At 43.9% G+C, this 15,761-nt stretch overlaps 1 protein-coding gene across 29 annotated transcripts in view; it reads right to left on the bottom strand.

Annotated features, from left to right (window-relative positions):
* The window catches only part of MAGI1 (membrane associated guanylate kinase, WW and PDZ domain containing 1), a 480,285-nt gene that overhangs the window by 32,712 nt on the left and 431,812 nt on the right, over positions 1-15,761 (bottom strand). For 28 of the 29 annotated variants that reach the window (XM_053378258.1, XM_053378261.1, XM_053378272.1 and 25 more), the window contains one exon: positions 9,014-9,230. The exons of the other annotated variant lie outside the window; for it this stretch is intronic. In XM_053378258.1, coding sequence (XP_053234233.1) covers positions 9,014-9,230 — 217 coding nt within the window. The remainder of the gene's footprint in view (positions 1-9,013; positions 9,231-15,761) is intronic. 29 annotated transcript variants of the gene reach the window in all.

The raw sequence follows: 15,761 nt of genomic DNA, 5'->3' as shown, positions 1-15,761 counted from the left end.
TATCTTGTGGATTAGGAAACAAAACCTATACACGCAAGAAAATTATACTGAATGCTTTTCATTAAGTTGCTGCTTATGGTGCTACTTTTAAAACCAAAGCTAACCAGTAGCAGCAGGAGGTTGAGTAAAGTTTTGCCTTGTGTTTCTAGAGCATCTACTTAAACCAAATACATGTGGTAGTTGAAAATCGGATTCTACCATTACTGTATTTCATCATGCACATGTGTTCATGCAAGTCTAAGATGATGCATGTATTAAGTTAACCAACAACTCCTTATAGCATGAAGGTTTTGTTATTGGCACACATATTGGATATTCACATAATGTGGCTTCCCGTTATCAGGATCAAAATACACAAGGGTGATCTGCAACACAACATCCAATCCTCAAGTTCTATCAGGACCACTCCTATTCAGGGTTCTTGTCGGTCTGAAGGCCATGCCTTCCTCCACAACACTCCACCTTAGGTTGTGCTCCCCACCCCAATGAATGAATGAATGAACAGGCTGGTTGTACTTCTGCCATCACTGGGGTTCCCCCAAATATTCCAATATATTTCTGGGTTTTGGCTTCAAATCATGATGGCAGCACTCACAACCCGAGTTTGTTATTCGAGGGAGAGATACTTGAGCTCTCACCCTTTAGCCTATCCCAGTGTACCCAAAATAAAACAATGTATTTCAGTACCTCGAAGCTCTTACTGTACCTCAATAGCTAGAATACATATATTTTGGCCTGCCAGGCACAAAGAACAATTTTAAGGTCTTTACACTTGAACCTATGTTAAGCTTATGCCTGGGAATCATATAGAAATAAGGAACAGAAAGGCCCGAAGACCACTAGACAACACAACCATGATCCAAAGTTTAGAACTGAACTAGTAAAATAAATAAATGAGCAAGCTCTGCAACAACTGTGCCTCTTGGTCATCAACAGAGGCCTGTTTTTGGTAAGATGGCCAAAACTAACAAAGATTGTGGGTGTTTAAATGTAGGTGCTTTGTTTCCTAGCCATAAAATGGGTAAACACTCCTCCCTGTTACACAATTACTCCATTTTTAAAGGCTGCCTCATCAGCATTTCCTTAGTTACGTGGTGCTCAGATTTTTCCCAAGCCTGTTTAATTGTGGATGAAGGAATAGCTTCGCGTGCTGCTTTTTATCTATTGTGTGACTGAAAATAAAATCCAAATATTTTTTTTAAAAACCTGCAATATTTTAAAAGCTTTAGAAAGCCTCGACCCTGTTCTGCTTTGCTTTTAATTAAAACACGCTTAAGCCCTTCAAAGGGGCTCATTAACACATCTGCAATTCAGATTAATTCATTTTGTCACTGCTGTTTTGACAGATGGCCATGCGTAGGATACAGCAGCTCCGCAAAGCATGGAGGCAGCACAACAACAGATTGTTGCAATCCTCAAGGAAGTTTAAGACTAAAACAATAAATGAGAGAAGAGAATATTCTATTTTTCCCCCCAGAAATAGGTCCACTTTTAAAATTCATGACCCTAAATTTGCCTTATTCTCTGGAGAATTCTTAATCTCTGAATAGGTAAAGGATACTTCTTGGAAATGATCAAGCCAAGAATTATGTCACTCATTATCACTTACAGAAATAGCATTTTTAAAGCAGTACGAAGGTATGCAAAAGAACAGGTAGCATGAACTTTAAGGGGAAGAAGGCAAACAGCAGCTTATCATCACAAGCCCACCATTTCTTAGAAGCTGCCATCTTAGTGGACAAGGTTCATGGAAGAAAAAGGTTCTTTGTTTTGCCTTTTTTTTAAGGCATGGGCTTTAGCATAGTTTTACAACATTCCAATAGGATTGGCACACATCCAGACTAAGTAGTAATAATTATTCCCATTCCACTGAGGGAAAATTGTGACTGACTGAAGATGACGGACTGTGTGACTAAACTGTGATTTAGATCTTGGCACTGCAAGACTCAGAGATGACCGTGGTCTCTGAGACAAGTCTAAAACAAGGTAGTTCTTTCTGTCTCCACCATTAAAGGATTCCCCCACAAGGGAGGAATTCAGCACGACGCTCTTCTGAGCATTTTGTCAGCGCAATCTTTTCCCCCTCTCCTCCCTGCCTCCCTTGAGCTGCTCTGGGGTTTCTCCTGACTCTGCTGAGTGACTTTGGGGGAGATGCATGAAGCGTGGAGAAAGGTGTGGGGGGGGAAGACCCATGGCACTAGCGGGAGCCCCTGAATTGCCTTTTGCTAGCTTACCAGGTTGACTGAATACAGGCCAAATAAACCAACTTCATGTGTAGGACATGAAGTGATATAGTCCTGTGTGTTCAACTGAGGAAACAGCAAAGAGATGAGGCTTCATGGCTCATGCACTGGAGAAGGTCTTAGAAATATGAATTAACCAGTGGGACCTGCAAAAAAAGTTGCAGTGCAAGGGTGCTCATTGTTCAGGATTCCGTCCACTCCTTTGGCCATTTTAATTTATTTATTCTTTTATTTTGCTCTTGCAGATTTTGGGGTTCCCCCCCCCAAAGCCTACTCGCCTGAGTGTGCCTGGTTCCAGGTTGGCTGCAGAAGCAGCAGTATTCCTAGCCTGGGCATTGGAAATAGAGGAAATTGTGCTCCTGCTGTCCTTGGATTATTCCACACCATAAACTCCTGGAACCTCCAAGGCCCTGGAGCATCCTAAGGACCAATGCCGAATTCCCTCCTAGGTCTCAGTGTCTGGCTTTGTTTAGGTGCAAATATTTACTAGAAAGGTTCCACTAAAACTGCCAGCTTCTCTGATAGCTCTTCCAATCTCAGATGTCTGTTGATCCCACCTAGAATCTATCCTCCTATTACAGTTAAAGAACCAAGTAGCATCTTAATCCCTGCAGTCATGAATAATGTCCCAGGTTGTCAATTTCACACCAGCAAGACAGTAATGGCACTAAGAGGGTTTTTTTTGGGGGGGGGGGTTGGAGAAGGGTGGGTGAGGAGAAGACAGTTGAACCTAAAGTGGGCATGTGGAAAACCACATGATCCAAACTCCTTTAACAACAAACAAACAACTCAGCCCACTTTAGAGCTGTGCTGTTAAACAGGGTCTCTCAAGTGCCTCCTGGGGCTGAATCCTGCACCGCCAGCTGCTTCTGTGGGAGCAGCTCACGTCCATCAGAAGCAGCTTGGCTTGTTCTTGCGCAGGAGTACTTCTGCAACCTGCCTGGCTCTTTAAGAAAGAGGGAGCCACTATTTTTATTCCGCAGGATTATGTTATTGCCAGTATCTCCGTCTTAAATAAGGAAAGGACTGTGAGTGAAAGTCACTTCTGGGAAGGCTGCCAGGATGGAGGCAGAGGCACATTGCTCCTCACCCTTCGAGGACAGGCTCATTTGCCTTTGCAGAGAAGACAGCATCCTTAATATGATTTATCTCCCAATGCCTTGGTAGATTTCAAACATCAAATACCAATGCAGATCTCCTGCATGGATAGGTGTAACTCACAAAAAGGCTACAACCAATAAGCCCGTCTTTTAACAAGAAATGCTTCAACTGAATGCTGGCTTAATGACCAAGGCAACAGTGGGGCAGAAGCAGGACACCCACACATGATTTCTGCTTGTTAAGAATTTCCCTATCATTAGCTGAAGTCAGGTTGTGCTCAGAATGCCTTTTTTTTAAACTCCAAAGTCTGAGAAGTGCTTAAAGGAAAGCCAGGTGGGAAATGAACACTGAGCGCCAAGGCTTTTCTTTTTATCACCCCCTTTGCAAAAGAAGGCCACTTTGCAGAATTTTTTCCAGCAATTTTTTTTTTTATGGCAGGGACCATTTAACAACCCTTCCCTGCCACACAAACACAGTAACTTGGAATGAGATTTGACCTGTAATATCATGGAGGATGTTCAAAATGGTCCAACATGCAGCAGCAAAGAAGGGAAAAGAGGTGGAGAGACCGAAAGAGAGGGAAGCTGTGCTACTGCAACGGCAAGTGGCGAGCCCCAGCCCAAATGACTATTGGAGAATTTCTACCCCACTGAGAAATTTGGTAAAATGGCCACTATTAATGTCAAGAGGCCACTTGTGCTCAGCTCTAGAGAAATGACCCATGCAGTTCAGTGAACGTCTGCAGTCTCTGAAATGCAAGAGTGTTTGAAAGATAGTTGGGAGACTGCATGGAGGCAGCTGGGGACAGGAAAACTCTCAAAATTCAAATTGGTGTCCTTCTGGATTGTTGTCCAAATCAAAATTAATCACCACCGACAAATAATTATCAACCAGAGCCAGTGTGGTGTAGTGGTTAAGAGCGGTAGTCTCGTAATCTGGGGAACCGGGTTCGCGTCTCCGCTCCTCCACCTGCAGCTGCTGGGTGACCTTGGGCCAGTCACACTTCTCTGAAGTCTCTCAGCCCCACTCACCTCACAGAGTGTTTGTTGTGGGGGAGGAAGGGAAAGGAGAATGTTAGCCGCTTTGAGACTCCTTAAAGGGAGTGAAAGGCGGGATATCAAATCCAAACTCTTCTCTTCTTCTTCTTCTTCAACTGGGGAAAATCATCTTAGACATGCAGTGCTTGAATTAATAGTAAAACGTGCATGTCAAGGTTACCATACCCTCTGAAATTTGCCTGAAAATTTGGAATTACTGAACTGGTGTTGACTTATTTAACCTATGGCACTGGTAATTTAATAGTACGTGGTGTTGATTTTTGTTTAATCAACTCATTTTTAGAAAATTATGTGTTTGGGATCAAGCTCTTTAAGACAATGGTGAATTAAGGGCTGAATCCAAATTTTATCAGGAACTCTAGGTCCTAGCTTTGTGGAGCTAGCTGGGAGTGCTTGATCTACTGCCTATTCAGAAGGTTCGAAGACAATTTTCTGAAGGATAACCTTTCCCTGGGTCTTCACATTTTAGGTACTCCTCTTAAGTTAATCTATAAACCCATGGAATGGCCTGGTTGTTCAGAAGGGCCCTTATTGTAACTTCAGTGAGAATCATACCTCTCCACCTCTCCATTACTAAGCAAATTATCTGTAAGATATGAAGTTGTGTGGTTTGCAACTGCAGTAGACTAGAAAGGAGCTGGTCCCCAACCATACACAGTAAGCTAGCAAAGAACAGTGAAGTGCAAGGTGTCAAGTGGTACAGTGAGAAGCCAATGGAAAAAGGGTATGGGATGCATGCAAAACTTCAGAAATAAGTAGTCACTTAAAGCTTCCAAACAATTTGCACATATAAAATAAAATAATTTGCACATGCAGTAAACCTGTGGAGTGCTACTGAAATGCATAAAACTTGGCATGTTGGTGGACTGGCTAGGAAGCAGTTGTGTCCTACAGCACATTCCCAAGTTAATTTTTTTTAAAAAAAGGCAGAACAGGCAGCAGTTAATACTGCTGAGCTAATCCTAATGACTAATTAGATAATTTCTAATTAACTGTTTAGTTGGTACTGAATAGCTGCAGGGGGTCACAGACAATGACAATGTGAGCATCCAGCTGGGGAAGGGGGAAATCCAGAGCAGTGGAAGTAGCAGGACAAGAGCACAAAAACCTTCACAAGTGATGCCGCCACCAAAAATGGGAAAAGGGCAGTTTATTCCCTCCTGTATTATTTTGGAGGGCTTGCATGTGTCCAAATATCTCACCGTTTTGCATTTCCCTGCTGCTAAACAGTAGGCAGCCAATGCACAATTTTCATAATATGCATCCTGAAATTGTCATCTACAGTCCAATATGTCAACCAGAGATACTGTCTGGCCACTTCATATTTTTGGCAGTAAAGACTGAAGCATCTAAAGTGGTATCGGGGGGGAAAAACCCACTTCCTAGACCCTCATTCATTTCCTAAGTAAATCCCCAAACTTATTGGCATCCAAACCTTAGTCTGCCATAGGCTGGGGAGGCCGCCTTAGAGAGGCCCTGGCCCCCCAGGAAAGGGAAGCCATTGATCTGCAAATTAAATTGGTAGAACCACAAAGGCGCTGGAGAGCAATCTCTCCCTTCTTTCCGCTGGGTTGTTTTGGCACTGCATCTGAATGCATCGAAATGACGTGCTGATCTATCTCCAAGGTTTTAGTGAGTTCCTCCATCCATGCAGGTCTGCAGTTTGAAATGTGGGGCTGCTGAGGACTTTTTACTTGGTTAACGGTTATGTCCCACTCTGCCAAAGTCGGTGTCTTAAAAGGCTCGGGCAAGGGAATCACTTTAGAAGAAACTACCGTGAGTGCAAGAACCCCTTTCTTTTTAAAGGTGCCCCTGGAGGAGTCTGCTCCACCTTCTTCAGCCCCAAAGTGGAAATAACTTTTAACCTTAATGGGAGGAACTCCACCATTTTCAAGAACCGCCCTGCCCCAAACCCCAGCCACTTGCAAAGCATTTGCGCAGTGGTGTGAGCGAAAATACATAGACTGGTCCACAGCGGGAATCTCTTGGCTATTAATATTCCTTCGGACTGTACCTGAACAAGACTTGACGACAAATACCTTAAAATTTCCTCTATGCTATTCAAACTAGGCCAGGCTTCCCTGTCATCTGCACATACCTCATTTTTTGAGAGAGGCGTCCTTGCTGGTGCCTTATCCAGCACACAGATGTCCCTCATGGAACTTACATAAGGTACTGACCACCCTGACCAAAGTGCCTCTTGGACCACTAGCCTCCATTGCCCTGTGGCTAACTTTCAAAGTGGCATTTCTAGTGGCCATTACATCAGCTCAGAGCATAGCTGAGTTGGAGGCACTGTGGTGTTAGGAGACCTGTTTTCTTCAGGCAGATAAGGAAGCCCTTCGCCAAGACCCCTTCCACATACCCCAACTCAATTCTGCCTTTCATAGAGCCCAAGAATTAGTTTTGCTTTTGTCCTAATCCTTCTCACCGTACAAAAAAGGTGTTGCACTAGTAAAGCATGAGAAGGGCACTCAAGACACAGCCGATAAGATGAAGCAATAGCCTACTTGTGAATAAACAGAACAGCTGCCACCCTGCTCCTAGGTAAGGATGCTCGTCTTTGACAAGGTGAATCCTCAGTGGCTGATCAGCAAAGTTCAAAACCAACATTAGAGCTCCCTTCCTTGGAATGACTTCTACTGCATTAAAAAGTAGCAGGCATCCTGTTTCTAAGAATTTAAAAATGCTATTATTGTGGGCCACAGAGGCCAGTCACTGCAATAATTTTCATGGGGTGAAATCCAATGCTACCATTCTGAAGAATGGCTTCTGATGCAACAGAGGCATCCACTAATGCATGAGAAGGAGATGTGTGCTTTCTTTCTTTCTTTGCCAACTCTCTCTTTCAATGCAGCTCCCTGCAGCCCGCCCACCCCCCACCTGAATATCCATTTCATTGGGCTGAGGGACTGGAAGGTGGCAGGGAGGACTGAAGGAGGAATCGGCGGGGGGGGGGGACCCTCTTGTCTTACATTAGCAGATGCCCCTGCTGGATCAAAAGTAGTCCCACGAACAAAATGGGGGCACGAGATTCTGTGAAAACAATTCCTGAGAGGAGAAGATTGTGTGAGGATGGGTTGTGTATCCATGCCATGCCCAGAAAAATAAGAAAAGAAATGAATGTTGTGAAGGAAAACAGAAGAAACACAAGATATCATGCTGCTAAAATACATTTTCCAGTATTTTCCCAAAGCCTCTGCTTCCAAGTTCTTCCCTTTCCTTTTTTTAACGACATTTTATGTAACCGATTCAACTGCTCAGCCATTCAGATGACTCCAAACTATGCAGAAACCCTAAGTCTACAAGGTGAGCAGCGTTTTGTGATGGGAGGTTGCTTGAGAGCTGCTTCACTCTACGGGATGCCACATAACTCTACAAGTGTAACTAATGCTCTACAGATTGCAACTGAAGAGGAAAAGGAGGTTGATTTTCTTTGAAGAAAAGGGGGTTGATTGAAACCCATTTTGTATTCTCGGAAGCAAATCAAAACCCTGCTGAATTATTAGTGTGGTGCATCTATTAATAACCGACAATAAAAGTTGTTTACTGTATCTATTCGACCTCTGCATTGTTGAAATAGCGCACAACGATAAAGGCGAGCATGGCTTGGCAGCATGTGGGTCAGCTAGGCAGTGCTGTCATTAATTTAGCAAAATTATTCCTTTGGCCTTAACCTTTATGCCTGCAAACAGTGAGACTGAAAACTTTTGAAAGGACTTAATACAGTGCTTTTCTTTAGGGGGGGGGACACAGGGGTACACATACCCCTAAACATTTTGTGAATCTAACTTTGGCCTCGCTGAGGGCAGTATTTCAATACGAGTAGGAAAATGAGAGTACCCCTAAAATTTTTTTTAGAAAAAACCACTGACTCTCTCTCTATATATATATGAATGAAGGAATAACTGAATAGGCATTGAAAGGGCATGGCGTTCCTACAAGTTGCCAAGCCATACTACAATACTGTGAGGCTATATTTCAACTACTTCATGAATTAAGAGCTTAGAAGGATTGGGTCCACAAGTGTCTGCAGCACAAAGCTTGGAAAGCAATTTGTGCGACCTCTTATATTATGCTTGTCTGACATTTCCCCGTTCAGAAATTGATTTCTTTTAAAGAAGTAAAGGCTGAAGAAGAAAAGATATGGATACTTGCATATTGTGCTGCAAAGTTCATAGAATCATAGGATTGTAGCGTTGGAAGGAGAATCATCTAGTCCAACCCCCTGCAATGCAGAAATATGCAGCTGTCCCACATGGGGAATCGAACCTACAACTGTGGAATTATCAGCACCATGCTCTAACCAACTGAGCCATCCAAGCTGACAGGAGCCAAAGCTCCTTCACCACCATCAAAAAACGATTAATGTCAACCGCATGTAAACTGCTGGTCTCTCTGGCTTCTTGGCATTGTATTCACTCACCCCATGCCCATCTCCAGCAATGCTCCACTTTGCTCACTTTCATCCTATCCAGAAATGAATAGACATATCTATATATTTTTTTCCATTCTAGGGGTGGGGAGTGTGAACTCCCCTTAAACCAAGAGTTACAGAATGCAATGATCTAGAGCAGCTGCCAAAATAATGAAGTCTCCTCTGATACTCACGTCGGCTTTCATACATGCTCCTGGACTGGGCCCAGATTTTGAATGGATCTGGCTTCTTCTGCCCAGCGTTGTCTGGCTGCTCCGCAGCTGGTGCTTCGGTGGCAGGGTAGTCGGGAAGCACCTGGGTGCTGCGGACAGGTGAAGCGGTGTGGGTGCTGTGGTGGCTGGAGACGCTGTGCTGAGAGCTGTTTTGGCTGTCTTTCCTTTCAAGTGGTTGCTGTAAGGAAGGAAGCCAGAAAAGAAGGGGGAGGGGGAGGGGGAATCCCAAGAAGGTTAATGGCCTGCAACTGAGCCATTCCCCCACTGCTTTTCCTCTACATTCAGCATTTCTGCGTGCTCCTGCGTAAATACATAAAGTCCCTCCTTGGGCTTCTACCATTTCCAGTTTGTGCTGAGTGCAGGTGAATTTCCCCAAGGATAGGCGGACGGACTGACAGGGGGGTGCACAAAAAGGGAAAGCCATTCATCACACACAGAGAGAGAAAATCACGCAAGCTTTCATATGCCGATACAACACAAATCAAGGTTTCCTTATGCATTAGTATCTCCATATGTTTCCGCCCCCAGTTAAGAACACAATCTAAAATCTAACAGCGGTGCAGAGCATCAGTCAGAACTGGACAAGACCAGATAAATAAAAATGCTTCCTTTGACATGCATGCATGCTCATGTGCATTCAGGATTTCTCATGCATGCAGCCCAGCCTTTTGCCTGCCACCAAAGCCAGGCTGACGAAGACCTGTGCTGAACCTGAAGAAGTAGACAAACAAAACTCCCTTACTAGAAATTAATCTGAAAGATACAGCCCCCCCCCCGTTTTCTGTTCTGAACTCAACTTCCTCTAGGGAAACTCTGTTAGAGACACACACACACACACACCCTCCATATGAAAACCATGCCCCATACTAATGGACCTGCGGCCAGATCCAAAGAAGGGGGTTGCAAATTCATGCAAGCTGTGATGGAGATGCAAGAAACAAAATGGACCAAGAGCCACATCAGATGAAATTCCCAATCAGATGAAATAACTCAAAACCAAAATTTGGGAGTAAAGAAGTTAGGAGAAATTGGGCTGCATACTGTACTTAAAACTGCCGCAAGACTGAAGCATGCCAAAATTCTTTGCAGCCTAAGCTCCAGTAAATGGGCAAGCGGGAAATTTAAATTCCCATGTCTCAATTTCCCTTCACTTCCATCGATTTCTATTAGAACATGAAGCATCAGACAAAAACTTCATTGTGGGAACTTCATTGACAACTCTAGAAACTGCAACTTTTGGACAATACATTTTACATAGCATTGTCTATCTTCTTTTTAAAGTTAGAAGTGGTTGACCTGTGCCCTTTCTAAGGTCACAAGACTTTACAATAAGCCAGTACTGGAGCAATGTTATGTCCCCATATTGAAACATTTGCCCCATGCAGGTATTGAGAAGTATCACATAAATTACAAATAGTAAGTAGAATTCCCATTTATTTATTTATTTTTAAAAAGCCAACCCAATGGTTTTCAAACTCTTTACTCGGGAAATCTCCGTCTATCGCTGATTTATCTGCCAAGGAACCATTGCGGAGGATTCCAGAACATTTCCCGGAGGTATGCTTAATGCTTAAGTTCATGGGGAGTGCTCAACACTCCTTTCGGACATGGTCACCTTCCAATGGAACACAGCATGCTCAACAACGCTCCCAATCTTTTCCCGCAGCAACTCCTTGTAAGCGGAGAGCAGTAATAAAAGGCAAATTGTCATTCAGGGAAGCCTGCTTGCCTTCACTAATCTTCTTGAGGACACTTAGCTAGGATTTCCAAAGAATTCCCAACAACAGAGCTTGAAAAATACTAAATTAAGCATCTGACTGCTCAAATATTCTCCACGTCCCCTCAAAGCATAAACATAATTTCGTATTAACAGAAGAGGACGCGCACCCAACAGATAAAACACATGTAAATTACAAAGACTGCAGGCTGGAACCAAGACCTCTTTTATAAGAGATACAAACAGAAAAACAGGGCTTAGTTAAAACAGGCCTCTAATTTTGCAGCCCTATTCGTGAGCTACAATGGGTCTCTCTTTTCTGGCTGCTCTTTAGGGGAGCATCTGTAAATAGAGTGAAATATTCATCCAGCCCATCTCAGCAGGACATCGGGCAATGTTGGCACATGGAATCAGGGCCAGCCCAATACATTTTGGCACCGGAGGTGAACCACAAAATGGTGCCTCTCCTCACCAGGGAAGAAGGGGTGAGTGAAGATCTAGACTGGGAACAAATCAACCTTACCCAATGGTTGAAGTGGGAATCAAAGCTGTCACGGTGGGAAGGGGGAGGGACTCTATTGGAATCACATTGAGAGGCTGTAGACCCTAGGAGACTCCAGAGGACATCCCCTGCCATTTCCTCCCTAGGGGTGGGAGGAAACTAGCAACTGCCCCTATGAATCCTGCCGCCCAAGACAGTCACCTCGCCTTGCCTCATGGATGGGCCGGCCCTGCTTGTGATAAACCTCCATGCCATTCCACAACATTCGTTCCAATCTCGGTGGAGCTAGGAAGAGATAAGCCTCCATTCTCTGGGTGCTACCTTCTCAGTAAGAATCACCTTGATGCAGTGGTAGCCAATTAAGGTGAAAAATGAAGAGAGAGCTACACATGTCAGTGGAACGTGCAACGAGGCCCTTCCTCCACAGTCTCTACGTGAACTATACTAAATACTAGCAAGCAGGAACAGAGCTGGGCAGAGAAAGCAAAGTAGCATTGACTACTGCCACTTCACTAGAAGCTCTTTGTGACCGAAAACACTGTGTTCTATTTAACAATAGTTTTGAATATAGCTGTTGGTTGGAGGGGCGTGGCAACTCCCAAGAGCAGAAATTGCTTCGGAACGCTTTATTGAGCTTTATTGATGTCTGCTGAAGCTCTTGACCCACCAATGGCATTTCTTTAAAATGATATACTCTCAAGTGACTTGAATTTGAAATTAACTCTCGACTTCAAATGACATTTTGAGCGGCGTCTGTGATGTCTCTGATTTCTCCACCCGTGCTTTTCAGGTGCTTTAATGCTGTTGACAATTTATTTCCCCAGCAAATATGGTTAATTCCCACTTGGCTAAGAACAATAATATGGAAGTTTGGGACAAACACTGTGAAAACCACCTTCAGATACAGACAAATGTTCTTTTATCGAGGTACGCTAGAATAAGACACTGCAGATGCCCTTTTGGGTGTCCACACTCTTGCCACCAGAGTTATAAAGATGGGAACAAACCCCCATCTATAAATGCATATGCCTAATTTCAGGATGGTTTGAAATGCTCTCAGTCATTTTGAAAGCTGGGTAGCAAAATAGGAAGTAAAAGATTAGCTCAGCCTTGCAGATAAACTGGGGTGGAGGCAGTTGTTCAACCAATCCAGTCACCTGAGTCTTTCTCCCTCATCCTGTTCCCTCTCTTTTGCAACTCCAAAATACAGTGAAGAAACTATTTCTCTCTCACACACACACCGGCAACTTTTAGGACCCATGTGCTGTTTCTCAAGAGGGCAGTCAAGGGGCAAAACAGCCTCAATCTACCTTTCCCTCTCTCTCAGTAGCAGCATCACTATGGAGGCTGAACAGGTAGATGTTTCCCTTTACTGAAGGAAAGCAGGGAGGCAGAGAAGGGAAGAGAGACCAATCCATCTGCCAGCTCAGTTCCACTGGTCCAGATTGACCCCGTGTCTGTCCTTCTCCCTTGCAGAGAGTCTTTCTTCTCTTCAATCAAACAAAACAGAGGTAGTTGAAATTTAAAAAATTAAAAAAAATTGTCCAGTAGCACCTTAGAGACCAACTAAGTCTTAGTTGGTCTCTAAGGTGCTACTGAACATTTTTTTAAAAAAATTTCAACTACGGTACATCAGACCAACACGGCTACCTACCTGAATCTAAAACAGAGGTTGTTTCTGTATCCACCCACTGCTGGGGAAGAGTCACTCCAGGGAACTAGAGTACCTCTGGCAACCAAGCATCTGTTTATTTTTTTAAAGTCGGCTCATTCAAACTTTTCCCTTCTAAGAGCATCACAAACCACTAGTTTATTACTGTTACATTACAAACTTGTATGTTCCTCCATAGTAAAGGTAAAGGACCCCTGGATGGTTAAGTCCAGTCAAATGGTTGGCTAAAAGGTTCTTAGCGTAATTCCAATCGCCACCCCAATGAACTTCCAAGTCATGCTTTGCATCTTCCCCTACCTAGATGTATAAAGGTCCACCTTCTCTACTGCCCACATGAGATGTGTGGAAGCTTTCTTCAGCCCAAGAGCTATGTTCTCGGGGCAACCTTGGTGGTGGTGCTACATGCTAATGGCGGGTGTTGCCAGAGACAAAGTTGGGCAGCGCATTGGATATGACTCTTACGTATTGGCTATCGTCTAATAAAGAAAAACTCAGGGGTTTGTATAAACACAAACTGTTGCATATATTTAACTAACCTCTTACCTGAGATCTGACTTATATACACCTGGGCTGGTGAAAGGCTCCATGAATGGAAGTGCTGTGGGCGCTTCTCCCTCCTGTCCTGTATGAACTCGTTTTATTATCCTGCCTTTCCTCTAGACCAGTGATGGCCAAACTTGGCCCTCCAGCTGATTTGGGACTACAATTCCCATCATCCCTGACCACTGGTCCTGTTAGCTAGGGATGATGGGAGTTGTAGTCCAGAAACAGCTGTTGGCCATGACTGCTCTAGGTGACTTAGGCCAGAGTACATGGTTGTTAAGATGACTTGTGAGCTGGTTGTTCCACAGAAGGGCCCAATCACACTAAGGCGCCCTTTGCATCATTCTTCCCCCTCCGCTGCATCAGCAGAGCTACCATGAGCTCAAAACTTTCCTGGAGCATGCAGCTTACACATCACTTTGTCTTTGGGGTGGGAAGGGGGTACCTGCACCACATCAAGCCTCTGAGCGACTCAAGGGTGTACTAAATGATATGGTTTTGATCAAATAAATTAAAAATAATTGGGGTTTTTTAAGGCAGCATGAACTGGGGGCTTACATTTTAACACACCATGTGAGGCTTTTCTCCTTTGAGACGCTGCTGCAGTGGTATGGCAGCCACTTTCCCATGGGTTTATTTCATGTGGCTACTTAACATTGAAAGGTCTGCCTCTCTGGGTGGGGCCCATTTCATGGGTTCTTACCACACGGCAGAATCTGGCATTAGACAGGGTGAAAGGGGACACAGTTTACTCTGTCCATGTGGTAGCAAGTTTTTATTTTAGAATGATTTTAGCATGCATTGCAAGTGGGACATGTGCACACTCTGGGGGGCTAGAAACATTTCTCCCATTAGATACTGTCCCTTTTTAAGTCAGCCGTATTAGATGTTAGGCACCCACACTGGACACCCAGAGAAAAGAGAAGCTGCTTTTAAAGGCTGAAGATCATTTTTGTGTGTGTGCAGCAACCTGTTTATACAGTCAAGGCAGAAACTTCATTAAATTGGAAATGGAGAGATACAGAAACACATATTACCAGCTGCATAAATAAATCCATGAAATGTGTTTTTCCTCTCACAAGAGAGCATTTCTTTGAAATCTGCAAATCTAGATTTTGTGTCATAAGACTAAGCAACAGAAACCATACTTAAGAGAAATTAAAAATTAAGATAATGTGGAAATGCCAAACAATTCACTGAATTTTCACATATAAGTCTTCAGGGGAACATGGGAAGCTGCATTATATTGACTCAGACTACTGGTACATCTATCTCAGTATTATCCACACTGCAAGTGGCTAACCAGGGTTTCAAGCAGGGGCCATTGCCAGGCCCAACCGGGGATTACTGGGGATTGAACCAGGGACCTTCTGCATGCAAAGCAGATGCTCCCCTAAGCTGCCACAGTGGTTTATCCCACTTCACAAGATGCATTATATGGGCAGGAAGGGGCCACTATTGTAAAGGGTGGCACAGGAAACACCTAAGAAATACTGGAGTATTTAAATAAGGTGCTACTAGTCTGTCTTACTTTTACTGATGTAAGGAAGAGTGCAAAGGGTCGTTTTATTTTTATACTTGGCTAGGAGAGAGAAGAAATGCCTCCTTATGTCCACACTGGGATATCCTTTCAGATGTGCCAGATATCCAGTTGTGATCTGTGGACTCTTATTTCAAACCCTGACCCAAGGAAGTTCACTTCTGCCACAAAGCACATAATCAAGTGCGGTCTTCAGATAAAATTGACAAGTTGTCTGTCTCCAAGGTTGCTAATCTACTGTCACGTCTAGTCGTCTCACTTCATCCAAGACCCTCTTTCTTTCATTTTGTATATTTATGGACCGTATATATACTGTACACACACAAAATGACACACCCATCATGGTTGAGGAGTGGAAGACGGCCCATAGTTGTAGGAATCCATGGGAGATGCACAGAAGGGAATTGTGGGTGTCCCAAGAGGGCTTTGTCAGCAAAGGATGGACTACCCAGTATCAGAGATGGGAGAGGGATTTGTTCCCGAAACTCAGCAAGGTCCCTAAGAACATCACTTCACTTTCTGCTTTTTAAGTGAGTGGTATCCATTCATGTCTATGGAGAAAAGTGAGCAGCAGTTAGCATGCACTCATTAGAGGACCCTAAGTGTCCTGAAGGAGGACCCACCCTTAACAGTATCAGGTGGGCATAGCAGCAGCAAAAACGCCTATCATATTAGTAAGTACTGCAGCCGACTCTGACCGTTTTAGTTCCCCCATATACCTCTGGAGCAACACTA

Source organism: Podarcis raffonei, chromosome 2, assembly GCF_027172205.1.
Source record: "Podarcis raffonei isolate rPodRaf1 chromosome 2, rPodRaf1.pri, whole genome shotgun sequence".
Taxonomy (NCBI): Eukaryota; Metazoa; Chordata; class Lepidosauria; order Squamata; family Lacertidae; genus Podarcis; species Podarcis raffonei.
The sequence above is the reverse complement of the archived record's forward strand: the minus strand, read 5'-3'. Positions and strand labels throughout refer to the sequence as shown.